Source organism: Phocoena sinus, chromosome 8 (genome assembly GCF_008692025.1).
Source record: "Phocoena sinus isolate mPhoSin1 chromosome 8, mPhoSin1.pri, whole genome shotgun sequence".
Classification (NCBI taxonomy): Eukaryota; Metazoa; Chordata; class Mammalia; order Artiodactyla; family Phocoenidae; genus Phocoena; species Phocoena sinus.
This window is the reverse complement of record NC_045770.1, coordinates 70,199,382-70,213,941: the sequence shown is the minus strand read 5'-3', so window position 1 is coordinate 70,213,941 and position 14,560 is coordinate 70,199,382. Positions and strand designations below refer to the sequence as shown.

Sequence of the window (14,560 nt, the reverse complement as noted above, 5' to 3'; positions counted from 1 at the left end):
CGACCTATTTGGGCAAGTTATTTAACTTTTCTAAGCTTCTGTTTTCTCATGTGTGAAGTGAAACGAATAATAGTACCTATCTCATACGATTGTTGAGAGGATTCAATGAGGCAGTGCTTTTAAAAGTACTTTGTATAATGCTTAGTACAATATCAATAAAGGTGAATTCCTGTCATTATTATTACTATTAAATATGGATTTGCTATCAGAGTAAAACTATATTTTATATCACACTAGATAATCAATGAATTTCTTTACACTATGGCAGAAACTTTTCGAGGTAAAGTGAGGCTTAAATCACTTTGTTATTTGAGGATCCCAGTGTATTAACAGCTGAAGACATGCCAAAATAGGATATCAAATTCTTCTGTATTACAAATGTTTGCATTTTAAAAAGTAATGCCTTTAACACCAAAAGTACAATACAATATAATTGGGCTACTCACATGCTAATTAGAGAATTTATGAAATATACCAAGTCACAGTGTACTCTAGGAAGTATAGTTGTAGGTAACAAAATATAAATTTAAGACTGTGTAATGTCTTCTTTTAATCCTGTTAGTCTATCTCTGAAAAGGTATATAGTCTCTTTTGAGCGGAGAATCAAAAGTTTAAATTTGAGATGTTTTGTCATTCCCACCCTTCTCTCAGTCATGTCCCCTGTGTTGCATAGTGGGTCTCTTTTGTCATAGTCTGGAAGATTATCAAAGGTACCATTTTAGTTCCCTGATAACTTATTTGAAAATATGAGATGCAGTAATTCTATTTAATTTAAGTCCTCTTTACCAAAGGGAACATTGATACCAGCTCTGGACCGAAATACCTCAACACATAACAATGCATGTAAAATGAAACTCTAAAACAACTCAACAGCATCTACCACTTATTGAATGCCTACTGTATACGAGGTGTTTTAGGTATACAAAGTATATAATCCTCTAAATAAGATAAAGAAATGGAGGCTTCAAGAGGTCCTATGGCTACTGAAAGGGGAGCAAGAGCAAAGGATTAAATCAGGTCTCTGCCTCTGTCATGCCAAATGACTGAGGAATTGTCTTCACAACATTGCTTCAAAATATGCCTCAGAGTCCTATTCTGCACAGTTGTGAGTATGACTGGGCCATTTGAGGAGAAGCTCCTAGAACCTAGAGAAAATAAGGTCTTTTGTTGTGGTATACAGTAGCATAAAAGGAGCTTTGAAATTTAGAGACTAAGGATTCTGACGGCGTAGAGGTCCTTTGTGGAAGGCTCATTTTAGACTGTGGAATAGGGCTATGGATGTGTAGGCAATGGCCAGAATATCTTACTCTTAAATCTCCAGTGCTGAGTATTCTCCTCTGCCCAGTTTTGATAATACTTGCTACATAAAGCCAGGTATTATTGCCACTTAAGGATTCGTATTTTCTTTTAAGTAGTTGTATTTGATAGATTATTAACTCCCTGGGATTCATCTTTGCAAACTGATCTTCATTAGATACGAGGTTATTTACAAGAGGGAAAGACAAACAAGAAATTCAAAGATTGCTGTTGACTTCTTGAGGGAACGGGGGTGAGATCAATTTTTATAGCTGATTTTGAAAAGACGTGCATAACTTTCAAGCCAATAAAATTACATATATTGTTCAACATTGTCATACATTTTACTGATGATACAACTGGAAATTCAGTGAGTTAGGTTTTTTTTTTTTACTTAGCTATTATGAAATGAATTTATCAATATATGAAATGGAGTAATATTAGCTCTAACCTTGGATTTAACCCCTTCAATTGATAGGTTAAGTATCAGAGTTCTGTAATAATCCTGATAGGAGTACTATTAATGTTAAATGATACTTACTAGGGTACATATAGCTACAACATTGTATTTTCCCAAAGAACTATGGCTAAATGTAATGTATTTCCAATTTATTTGAAGCGTATTCAGTAATTTATGTGTGAGCTAATAGAGAATTATGCAGATACTAAAAACTATTAAAATTTGGGGCTACTTTTTGAGTAACAATAATGGTAAATTATTGAATACTTACTTATACTGAGTGAATTATACAGATTATTGCAGATACAACAAACTTACAAGATAGGCACTATCATCTTCTCTATGAGGTTGAAAAACACAATATTCAGAGATGTTAAATAATTTGTCCAAGTCCACACAGCTAGTAAATAGCAGAGCTGAGATTTAGACCAGGCTTATGTGACACCTTATATTTCCTTTTCACCCTTACACATACCTCTCAATTAGAGCCTACAGATTTCTTAGAAGCCGTATAGTGTAGTGGTTAAGAATGTCAATTCTGGAGCCAGACTGTTCTGGCTCAAATACTAGCTCTGCTTCTTCCTGGCTCTGGGAACTAGTGCATAGCAATTCTTATTCCTCTGAACTCTCCACTTGTCCTTGGGAAACTTATTTAAACTCTGTGTACCTCAGTTTCCTCATATGTAAAATGGGGATGACAGTAATACCTACAACATCAGACCTTTCTGAAGATTGAATAACTTAATGTATCTAAAGTGCTTGGAACAATGTCTGGCATATAGTAAGTCCCAAATTAGAGTAAATATTATTATCCTAGAGAAATGATGCTATGTGTCAGGTATATATTTCATATTATAAAGAATTATGTTCTCCTGCATTGTGGTATAAGTGATTTGAACATTTGCCATTTTGATCTTAATCTCAAAGAGGTTGAATAAAACCTATAAGATACTTACAAATTTAACTGAGTAGCATAGACTAGACATGCTGTTTTTAGCATTGTCCTCCTGTAGAGAAAGCCAGATTAGAATCTCTAATGGGTAATGTAAAAAGATGTGCAACTTATAGGTTTAATCTCCTAATGAAGCAAACTTCATTGCCTTCATTTATAGATACTGTAAAGGATCAGCAAACAGGAGCTTTGACAACATAAATAAATAGTTCCATTGCAATTGGCAAAGCTAGACTGTACTCCAGGACTCTTCTTGTGATTTGGAAACCATGCAGCAATGCTGGCCTCTATCAGGAACAGCTCAAACTCTTTACTTGGGCTGGGAGGGAGGGTTCTCAATTAGAGCCTACAGATTTCTTAGAAGCCGTATAGTGTAGTGGTTAAGAATGTCAATTCTGGAGCCAGACTGTTCTGGCTCAAATACTAGCTCTGCTTCTCTCCTCATATCAGCTGCATGCGTGTACTTTTACAAATATCTACAACTTTTGTTTTGATGTGCACATTCATTATTTGTAAAGTCCAATGCTTGCCAGCTATCCCTGTTTGTGAAATCTGCAGTGTTTGAATTTGCAATTGATCTGTAAAGGAAGGAAAAATGCTTTTTAGGAAAGTAACTTCCGATAGACAAATATTGAGCCTGCTGGCCAGATTTTCCATTTTGTTAATTGATTAGTCAGTCAGTTGGTAAGGGCCTATTTGAAACCAGCTGTGTGCCTAGCACTGTAGTAAATTAATATAGTACATGAGGCATTAATTCTGTCCACAGTGAGCTTTCAGAGAATGCTAAAGTCAGAGAGTCCAGACATATACGTGAATAGGTTAGCAAATAATAGTTTGTTATACACACATGCACACACAGAATACATTGCATCGTGCTCCACATAATGTATAATGGGATACTAATTTTGATTATATAGACAAGAGCAAGTAAAGCTCTGAGGGAGGGAGATTACAATGCATTAGGGCCACGCGTAGGCCATTCTTGAGGAAGGGGACTTGAGGTTTGGGTAGGGTCAGGCTGGTGGAAAGTACAGGTAAAGATTCCTAGTTTAGCATGAAGGAGAGCATGAACACATGGGGGAAATGTGAAAATGTTCAAAAATAAATAAGGAGGCTATCCTAGGAATTTTTTCTGGCAGTAAGAAAAGTAAAATATGTAGGGTGGAATACTATTTTGGAAACCCCTGAAAGCCAGATTTCTTCAATTATAATTACCTATGCTCACTTAATTTTTTTAGTCTCTTTTTATGCTGATAATGACAATGAGAGCAAGACCAACATGACCGTTAGCTTATGATTCTGCACCCACAGAATCAGTGGTCACATAGAAGGGGCCTCAGAAGTCATATCCTTCAAATAGCCAGCCATTGTAGGAGTCCTTTCTAAGTTTAGCTTGAACTCTTTCTTTGAGGGCTAGAGAGCTCACCACTTTCCAAGGGAGCTAGTTTCTTTGTGGAACACCTCCTAATGCTAGAAAGTTCTTTCTTCTTAAGTAGGCCATACTCTGCCTTTCTGCTACTTTGTAGATAGGTTCTGATCCTCTTCTTTGGTCACTTCTGGAACAAATCTCTTCCTTTTTTGTGAAGAAAATCATTCAAGCATTTAAAGATGATTATATTCACATTCCTTCTCCACTACCCTCTCTCTCATATATCTAAGCTCATTATATCTTTTCTTTTGTAGAACAGGTTACCCAGACTTTTCATTTGTTTTCCTTCTCATTCACTAGTTCATTCTCTCATTCCATGTATTCAACAGATTTTTGTTGAGTGCTTCCTATGTCCCAGGCACTGCTTAAGCTCTGGGACTACATCAGTGAAAAATCCTATCTTCATGAAGCTTCCATTCTAGTGGGGGATGTCAGACAATGAATGAGTAAATGAATGAATAAATAAATAAATATCAAATAATAATAAATGCCTTAGAACAAACTAAAGGAGGGAAAGGGGTAGGGAGTTTTAGAGGATGGATTGCAATTTTAAACTGAGTGGCTATAGAAAACCTCACTGAGAAGATTAACTTGAGCAAAGACCTGAGGAGGTAAGGGAGCTAGCCATGCAGATATCTGGGAGAACTAGGCAGATATAGGATTGAGGATTGGCCCCAGCAGTCAGAAAGATGAAGTAATCATTAACCAAGATCTGAAAGGCCATGAGAGGAGCCCAGTACATGGGAGAATGATCAGGAGTTCAGTTTTGCACCTTTATTTATCTCTCAGGCTTATTGTGAGGATTAAAGGAGATAATGTGGAAACATCTAAGCATTGTCCATAGCACATAATAAGAGGTCAATTCAAATTTATTTAATATATATAGATATTTTGATTTTAAAATACTGCAAAAAAATGACCATCTATTCTTTGCAAAAAGAAAATGTCCTTCATGAAAAGAAAATGTATCATTTGATAGTTTGCATATGGTATGTAGAATTTATATTATAGATTAGCTCACCATATTGGGAAATCTGTAAAATGGGTTAATAGTGCAGTAAAAGTTTTCACTCGACACTCATTACGTGATTAAGGCAAAAATATTTTTATTGCAATTATCCAAATTCAGTAAAATATTTAATGAGGCTCTTACTGCCTTGGATAGGTTAGCATAAAATTTAATTTGTGTTAATTTGCCCAAAACTTAGGAAGCAAGAAGTATACTGTTTTTAGAATTTGATTCTATGAAAGCAAAAACAGTATCTTATCAGATGTTTCTATACATAGATTTAGATTCCTCTATCATCTTCTTTGGGGCAATCAAAAAAATAACCACGAGCATCATAGAAAATGCATCAATATCAGGCACGTAGTATCAACTGGATACCTACAGGCTCTATAGAAGTCAGGAATTTTTATGGGATATAGTGAGCATAGTGTATCTGTATATTGAATATCTAGGAAGGAAAGAGTGATGGAATTCAAGTCGGGTGACCTAGGTTCAAATCCCAGCAGTGCTGATTATTGAATGCAGGACCTTAAGCAAGGCCTCATTTTCTTCATCTGAAGACTGGGCATAATGATACCTCATGGGGTTGCCTTGTTAACTGAATGAGGTAATACATATGTAAATATTTATATATTACATTAGTCAAAGGTTAAGGCATCATTATTATATCTCCTAGTGTTTGAAAGAGGTTGTTAAAAATAGCATTATCAGATATCCCACAGTGTGATTCTAGGCCATTTCCATCATTTCTCCATCTACCAGGCTGGAAGGCATGCAGACATTTTTGAGAAGTTATGCTCCTTCAGGACGTGTCAAAGGATAGCTGGTAACTAAGCTAGCTCTTCACAAATTCAGCATATTTTGCTTTTAGATTGAGGTGGATAGAAGTTTCGATGTAGGGGGGTCAATAAGAATGCTTCAAGTGATGGACTGACCTGAGGCCAAGTATTAACAGGTGGAAGGACTTTCCAGGACTTCCCTGACCCCAGCTTTTATAAATAAATGGAAACTGAGGCTCAGAAAAGAGAGTTACAATGACATTTTGAGGTGAATTAATAATACTGTACATAGAGATTGAGAAACACTTGGTGAATATTGCATCCGTGAGAATATTGTTTCAGTCCTAGTCTTTGAGCTAGGTAGTAGGACTTCCATTCTTTCAACCAGTTACAATGCCTCAAGGGAAACTGAGAGACAGATAGCCATGTCTCCCTGCAGAGGGAGAGACTGCCCTTTGTAAAGGGTCTGGTAAGTTTATTTGAACTAGAGTGTCATGACTACGGACTGAGCTGGTGTGACCATGCCCTGGCACCCGCTGGGATCTAGGATGAGACAGCGTGTTATTCTGTTAAGTGGTGGAGCTTTCACTGTTCTTCACTCCTGACTCCTCCAACCCCAGCTCCAGCCCAGGGCCACAGGACTAACGACATCCAGGATGATCCTTTCATAATTAGGAAGTAGAAGCTTCAAGGAGCTTCCCTACAAGTTCAGCCGCGGAAATAAGTAGACATTTACACGGATACCAAATACATGCTTTGCCGAATCTGACTTTGGGATATACCGGATCCTTTCTCATCTTGATCTTTCCTTTGTACAGTTCTCAGACCAAGGTGAAGACACAAACCTGCTTAACTGTATCATTACAGTATGTCTCATATTTACCAGCCTATTTTTTGGTCATGTCCTGGGAGATCTTAAAAAATGATCTCACATGTGACTTTGTGGAATTAACTATAGTATATGTTCCAAATGCCAAGGGGTTATCAGAGCTTTGCTTTCATGTTGCAAAGCCATGGATGAATTGCTCCATTGTTGCTTAACACCAATCACATCATCAGGGAGATTTGCAGGACTCCTCCAGGAAACACCTTTGTCCCATTTTGTCATTTGCTTAGAGTTTCAAACAGAGCCCCCTTTTAGAATGCGTGAGGGGTGAATTCCGATGCCACACGGAAGAACATACGTATATAGATATTTCCCTTTGTTTTATTTTATTTTTTGCATCTATACAGGCAGCAGCCTCAGATTCCAATCACCACAGGAACAGGTGTTGTGTATCCTGGTGCTATTACTATGGCAACTACCACACCATCACCTCAGATGACATCTGACTGCTCTAGCACCTCCGCCAGTCCAGAGCCCAGCCTCCCGGTCATCCAGAGCACTTATGGTATGAAGACAGACGGCGGAAGCCTAGCTGGAAATGAAATGATTAATGGAGAGGATGAGATGGAAATGTATGACGACTATGAAGATGATCCCAAATCAGACTATAGCAGTGAAAATGAAGCCCCGGAAGCTGTCAGTGCCAACTGAGGAGTGTTTGTTTGCTGAATTAAAATACTCTGACATTTCACCTCCCCTCCCCCAACAGAAAAGTTCTTAAAGAGCCCGCATGCATTTGTGGCTCCGCAATTACATCAGCAGAATGGTCTTAATTGTTTCGTAAAGCGTGAGACAGATTAAGTTTTCCCAGATTTTTCATGAACTTGAGTTTTTTGTCGTTATTGTTATTGTTGTTGTTGTTTTTTAATTTAGGTGAAGACATATTAAATATGAGACACCAGGACTTGAAAACTTATCTCAACCCATAGCTGTCTTACAAGTCTTATATTTTGTCTTACTTTTTTTCTTTTGGATGTCGATAAAGGTTTAAGTTACTGTTTTAGATGGGGTTAAACATTCTCACTCAGGTATGCTGTGCCAGCCTACAAGTTGTGAATGTGTTTTTATTCTGAATTATTTTAGAAAACAACTGAGAATTTCATTTTGTGAAACAGAACAAGTCCACAGCGTGTGCAGCTGCATGTAGAGCATATTCAAAAGGCCTCAGAATTCCATTTTTCCATGTGTAGAGTTAAACTTTGAATGTGCCAAACTTTTTCATAACTTTTGAATCTTAATATTTTGAAAGTCTTAAAGGAGACACTGCAAAGTCTTAGACAATCTTTGGCATCTTAAAATAAAATAGCAAACCACACTTTTTTTTTTTCAGAAAATGGTGAAGTACTCAGGAATCTGGAGACAAGATATTGTAAGGAATGAACAAGGTTGCCACAGTGCATGTACCCAATTGTGTTTGCCTCTTGACGTGCCATCAGTGTGTGACGTGGTACGACGTCCACGCACCAGAGCGATCTCCACACCAGATACCGACATGGTGGTCTCCTCTGCCTGAGACCACCTCTCACTACATCCATTATCCCTTTGCCTTTAACCCTGACATTCAGTCTTAACACATTTTCTCTTAAATAATTTATTCATTCCAGAATGTCAAGGGTCCACTTACTATTTATTTAAAAAAATTGTTGGTGGCATTAATTTAATAATTCTTTTTTCTTACCCTCCTTCCCCAAAGAACTTTTCAGCCCTTTTCACCTCCTTCTCCTGCTAGATACAAAGGTGTACATAGTGATTTTATGTCCCCAGAACATCTGGATGCATTTCTGAAACAAGATACTACTAAATACCTATATTGTTGTTTTTGAACATCAGTGTATATATGGCTATAGAGCTGTGTATTTGGATACAGGTGTAGAGATTTATACTTCAACAGGTATTGCCCCTGAGGTTCCCCGTGACTTTGAATCTTTTGCCAGAATTTTCCCCTAATTCAATTAGGCAACAAGTGGTAGGATCTGCATCAATGGCATTTCCCCTCAATGCCATTCAGCAGCAAGGGTCAACAGTGGTGACTGCCAGGCAGGGGAGTCCCGCAGCCAATCCTAAAGCCCAAAGCTGTGGTCCACGTAGGAGTCCACAGGGATGCTGTCATGGGCTGGTGCCTTTATACTGAGCTGCCTTGTCCCATCTCGCACATCTAGGGAGTTCTTTGCAAAATCCCCAGGATGCAAGAAGCCACGTGACAGCCTCAAAGCAAAGACAGAGGCAAATAGTCGTGATACATCCAGAGAATGAGAGAAAACCATAGAGAAGGAGAAGGAGGAGAAATACATTCCCTAAATGGGATGTTCCTACTGTTAACTCTGGGGAACAGATCACTCCTGGGGCAGCAGACGAGTTCCTCTGGCTCACTCCCTCCATCTGTGGCTGCATGGGGGTCATGCCTATGTGTGAACAAGATTAACTGCCCTTGTCACACAAGGATTTTCTGGAGATGCACTGATGGGCTGGGAAGCAGTGAGGCTTCATTCCCCATCTCCTAACTGCAGGGAGCTCAGCCATGCCATTTTGACCTTCCTGAAACCAGGACTGATTGCCTATGGGGAAGCCTCACCCAGAGTAGTTTGATGGGAGAATGTCAGCAGATGGGACAGTTCACCTCATGGGACAACCAGAATCTGATCACCAGGACATAGGAACGGCCCCATCAGATTTCTTGAGCCATTTTGTCACTTGGAAGAAAATAGTGTACCTTCATATTTATTTAAGAGTGCTCAAGGCCATACCTAATAGCAATAAATAGGTCTAGCCAAGACTTTACTGTCTATGTCATTAGCTAGGAGTGCTCTCTATAAACTGATTAAGGTACTGATAGGAATGTTTGGTTCTTAATATCGATTGGGGATTGGAACTTTGTTTTTGTACATTTATTTCAAATGAGGAGGAGGTCGTTTTCCTAAAAAAAAAAAAAAAAAGAGTATTTATTATTGTCTTACTGGTTTCTTTTGATTATATACCTCTCCTCCTCAGTTCATTCTCACGTTGTTTTCTCTTTCTCTTTGACTCTTGCTTTTGCCCTCTCCCGCTCCTTTTTAATTTTGTTGCATAAGTAGAGTGCTGTATGGCTAGCATTGTATTGTATGTAATTAATTTTGCACAAAGGCAGACATTTAGAATAGTAGGTTAATTTTGTTTGTTTTTATGACCATGCCAAAATAATATTCTGGGCTGGTGGAGAACAAAGGACTGTTCTTTAGGACTGAAACTTGATTTTGCTTGTAGTTAAAAAAAAAAAAAAAAGAAACAAAAAAAGAAATCAACAGAAAAAACAAAAAACACACACACTCACAGATGTTGTTTCATAAGTGTTATAAGCACTGGATATAAATGGTATTTTTTATCACTTCTGACTAATGTGAAGCTGTTGTACGAAAACTACATGAACAAAAGTCATCTGTTTCGACTCGTGTGGGCTTGCCTCACAGTTGCCGGATTTGAGTCATTTTTATGTCTTGTTATTTCATTTATTTATGCAAAATACATGTGTGTATGAACACTTTGTTTTAGCTCCAGCTCTGCCTCAGTACTGGGGCTCAGTTACTTCTAGCCATGTTCTTAAAAATGAAAGGCTATTCAGGAATGATCTGATTGTAAACGTCTCTTTCATTGGGTTAAACAGTGATGCTGTATTTGAATCTAAATTCTGCACATAAGCAGTTTATTCTATTTATTAGCCAAGTTTGGCTCTAAATATCCATGGAAATTAAGAATGACAATCATAGGGATCACGTCATTTTATTTTCAGTGGGGCTTAAACAAAGTTTTTATGACTTCACCATCTCATTTTAGATTTTTCTAATTGTGTAAATATAACATAGAAATAGAATTTATTTTTGGCTCATGAATATTTAGTGAAATATAAGTTATGTATTTCCTTTTTGTTCTCTATCCATATATGTTGGTCCAGACTAGAAGTTGACGAGTCACTGTACCTCATGGGGTAGTGAATTATCAGCCACAGTGAGAAAGCAGAGCCCCACCTGTAGCTGGAGCAGTAAAACCCATCACTTGGGTTCTCATACAGTTTAGAACCCACTGTCCACAGACTCAGACTTTCACTTTTTTTTCTTATAGAAAGTTGATGAATTGAACATGGTGAATTTCCAGCACAGCTGGGAGAGAGTCAATTTGCTTTGTGAATCCACATAAACCTTAGAAGGTAGTTCTGTGACCATTTACTAGCATGAAGCATGAATGCCATTAGAAAGGCAAAAATCGTTCTCTGAGATCGGCCATTAATGAAAGTCCCACCATGCCAATTAAAGAATGTTAATCAACTTTTTTTTTCCCATTGCTCCCTATTTCATAGTATCTTCAAATCAAAGGTAAAAGTTACCTCCATTTTGTTAAAGAACTTGCAGGATCAGGATTTTCCTTGTCACTTAGAATAGGGACACTGGCAGACAATCCTGTCCTAAAAAATGGACCATATGGAATAGGAAGGAAGGAAAGGAAGAAAAAGAAAAAAAGAAAGAAAGAAAGGGAAAGAGGAAGAAAGAAAAGCAAAAGGAAAGAAAGAAAGAAAGAAAGAAAAAGAAAGAAAGAAAGGAAGGAAGAAAGGAAGGAAGGAAGGAAGGAAGAAAGGAAGAAAGGAAGAAAGAAAAAAAAAAAAGAAAGAAAGGGAGAGAGAAAGAAAAGGTTAATCTGTGGACAGGAGCAGCCAGGCAGGCAGTTTTTCTGTTTCATTGGCAGATGCGAGGCAGTATCTTTTCCAGGAAGGTACGAAAGCTTTGTTGTTTTCACCTGTATTCAGCTCACCCTTTTAGGGGCACGTCAGTTTGCTTCATTTGGTATTCGATACACCCCAGCCTTGTCCTCAGGCCTGATTTGATTTGCCAGGGTCCTGACACCATCTCTCAGGCCAAGTTCTAAATTCAGGTGCGGGCTCACAGTGCTATTGAGCTTGTCAAATTCTGGCCTCCCCTGAACATTAGCCCCACTGGAGCCTGGGGTGTTTGAAAAGGGTGTGATCACTCTAGGGCTGAAATTAAAGGCTTCTTTCTTTTCCTTATGAAGCCAGGCTGCTTCTCCGGAGCACACCCTCCTGAGCGGGGAGCACAGGCACTAGCTGAAAGCAGGAATTGTTTTGAGGAAGCCCATCTAACCCCAGTAGGAAGGCAGCCCGGTCACTTGAACACCACAGCTGAGGCTGCTTCTCTCAATTTACTCGTCTTGCAAAGAGGTGACCTCTACCTACTCATTAGGGAAAAGAAAAAGAATCAGTTAGTAGTTTTAAACCGTATGAGAAGTCCTGTACCAAGTGCCAACAACTGCAAAGAATGCAGCTAGAGGAATGTATTGACTTTATTACTGGGTCTTCCCTTCTAATGAGAAAATGACAAAAATGGTTGCTGTAGCCTTGCCTGATTTTGTACACGTTTGTTTAAGGACTGAGTTGGCACTTAAACTCACTTCTCAAAGTATAATAATATTGTATGACCTCATTTGTCCTTTTTCAAAAGCACTTGCATCATTTCCTTAAGTCATCTGTCCCCTGACATGTTTTCTTCCTTAATAAACAACTTCTATCTGCTATTCCTGCCGATTATGTTCTGTTTCTGATGCCATGTACTATTGAGTGTAACCCTCTGCTAATATCACTGAAAATATTGATATGCAAACACATTTCCCTTTCATCCCCATGCCATCTTTTCTTTTGGGGACAGATTTCTTCCCAAAAGCCCATGAACAAGTATTTGGAATGCTGGTACCTTTGGGGCAGGGCTAGAGGGGGGAGGGGGAGGGGCAAAAAGGTAAAGCTTAGTGCAAATCCTCTTCTAATTGGTGTCCGTGGCAATATGAAAGCTTAAAGGCAACTCAGTGACATATCTTGCTCAGTAGCTTCTTATTCCTGAAGAACCACAAGCAGAAAGTGAGGCCTCAGTGCTGGTGCTCTTGGAATATGGGGAATGTGCAAATATTTAACTGTTTTGTATGCCGCACGTTTGCAGACCTGCTCATGTGCATTCTCCGTTTGTCTTCCTTTGTCATATGTGTTTTTGCTTTTTTGGAAAGTGCAGTCTTTATTGTACCCTTTCCAGCTTGTAGCAAATTAGAAGGCTTAGCATTTATGTTCATTCATTATTGTATTTGCCATGTAAAATTTTTATTACCTTAGACGAGCTTATAAGCTGTTACTACATAACTTATCTTACTGTAACTCTTTTATTTCCCGACATTGTAATTTGTTTGTGATGTATATTGTGAGATTGTATTCTGTGTTAATTTAATCAGCACAATTCACTGACATGCTGGACTGAATGCTGGCTGCTGTTTCAAAGTGTAAAGTTTGTGTAGGGCTGTTGGGACAACTGCAACTCTGTTGTCAAGGTGCTGTGCTGGTTCCTCTAGCGACACTGCGGGTGCGGCCCTTGGGACGCTAAGGGCGTTGAATACACCCTTGAGCAAATTTTAACTGCAGATATTCTTTGTAGAAATTCTGTGTATAATGCAGGTACCTACTTGGCCCGTGGCTGGTAACTATTTGGGCAATTAGAAAAACAACAAAAACCATAAAAACTAGTGTCTATTGCTGCTTTGAATATGTTTGAAAGTCTGAAAATGTAAATAGTTTATCAAAAAAAAAAAATCTTGTACAGTCCAGTGTAAAGTTTTTAAATGACCTTAAGGGTTGCCATCACATCTTTCTCACACTCTCCTCTTGATAATGGAAAAAAAAGTTTGCTAAGGATTAAAGAAATGAGAAAAAAAAAGAGAATATCTTCAAATTTCAAGGAATGAATCATTGTTCTTAGCTTTGTTGCATATACACACTTCTTGGATTTCGTTGTGCAGTATTGACGTGAGATAAAACTCAACATTGAATAATCTTTCAGTGGTACTTTTCAAAGTCTTCCCCTCCTCTGCCTCATAATTAAGGGAAAAGACAAAATTGAAAGACACTGTCTTTATCTATCCTGGTGTATGTTGGCACCTTAGCTACTTTTTTTTTTTCCTTTTTGCACAAGGTGCTTTCCTGATATGTTAAACATGCCATCTTTGGGTGATAATGTATATGCCATGATGGGGCCTAGGCCCCTCAGGGGAGTGTCTATAAGAACTGCCTATTTATGCTCATTTACCTCAAGACTGTCCTCTCTACCCTTAATCTAGTCGTCATCACTCCATCTTTTGTACTGCTGTTGACACTTACAAATTAAAGATAAATTTTGTTTTATGACCTCCGTGTACGGCCTTGTCTGTGCCCTGCCAACTGTTCCTACCCTGAAGCCTGGTCAGCCCTCGGGTCGTGCAGCCCTGGCCCACACTGCCTGCTGCTGGAGCCTGCAGAGCCTTCCTGCTCCCGCCGGTGCTTCTACCTTCGCTGGGAGGTAAGTCTTCAAACCCCTTAGCCTGGAAGACTGGCCTGCTTTCTTCACTGTGGAGCATACACAGCTGCAGCAGGAAATGCTTGTGGATTTAGATGGTAGGAACAGGATCCAAGGTGGATTTCTGTCAAGAGAAGATGGGAAAGGATGTCACTTCCTATTTGCCTGACTTCTTCATGAGAGTGAAACAGTTTATAAAAACTCCCAGCATTCCCGGGTATGAACGAATCTCGAGGGCCAGCCTCTCACATGACATCAACTTCTACAAGCCTAGCAGCCAAGAGTGGAAAATGCTGCACTTCTGGAACCGTTGCCTCCGCTGTGGTTGGGAGTGGTTGGCTGATTTCTCAGCTACTTCTGCCTCAGAGAAGGAGAGTTCCCGGTCTCCTTGCCCAGCTATGAG

General features: G+C 38.9%; 1 protein-coding gene across 7 annotated transcripts in view; it reads left to right on the top strand.

Moving 5' to 3' along the window:
* The window catches only part of SOX6 (SRY-box transcription factor 6), a 624,715-nt gene extending 610,706 nt beyond the window's left edge, over positions 1-14,009 (top strand). For all 7 annotated transcript variants that reach the window (XM_032641113.1, XM_032641114.1, XM_032641112.1 and 4 more), the window contains one exon: positions 7,159-14,009. In XM_032641113.1, the coding sequence (XP_032497004.1) occupies positions 7,159-7,462 (304 nt within the window). In that variant the 3' untranslated portion in view covers positions 7,463-14,009. The remainder of the gene's footprint in view (positions 1-7,158) is intronic.
* The last annotated feature ends 551 nt before the right edge of the window (positions 14,010-14,560 follow it).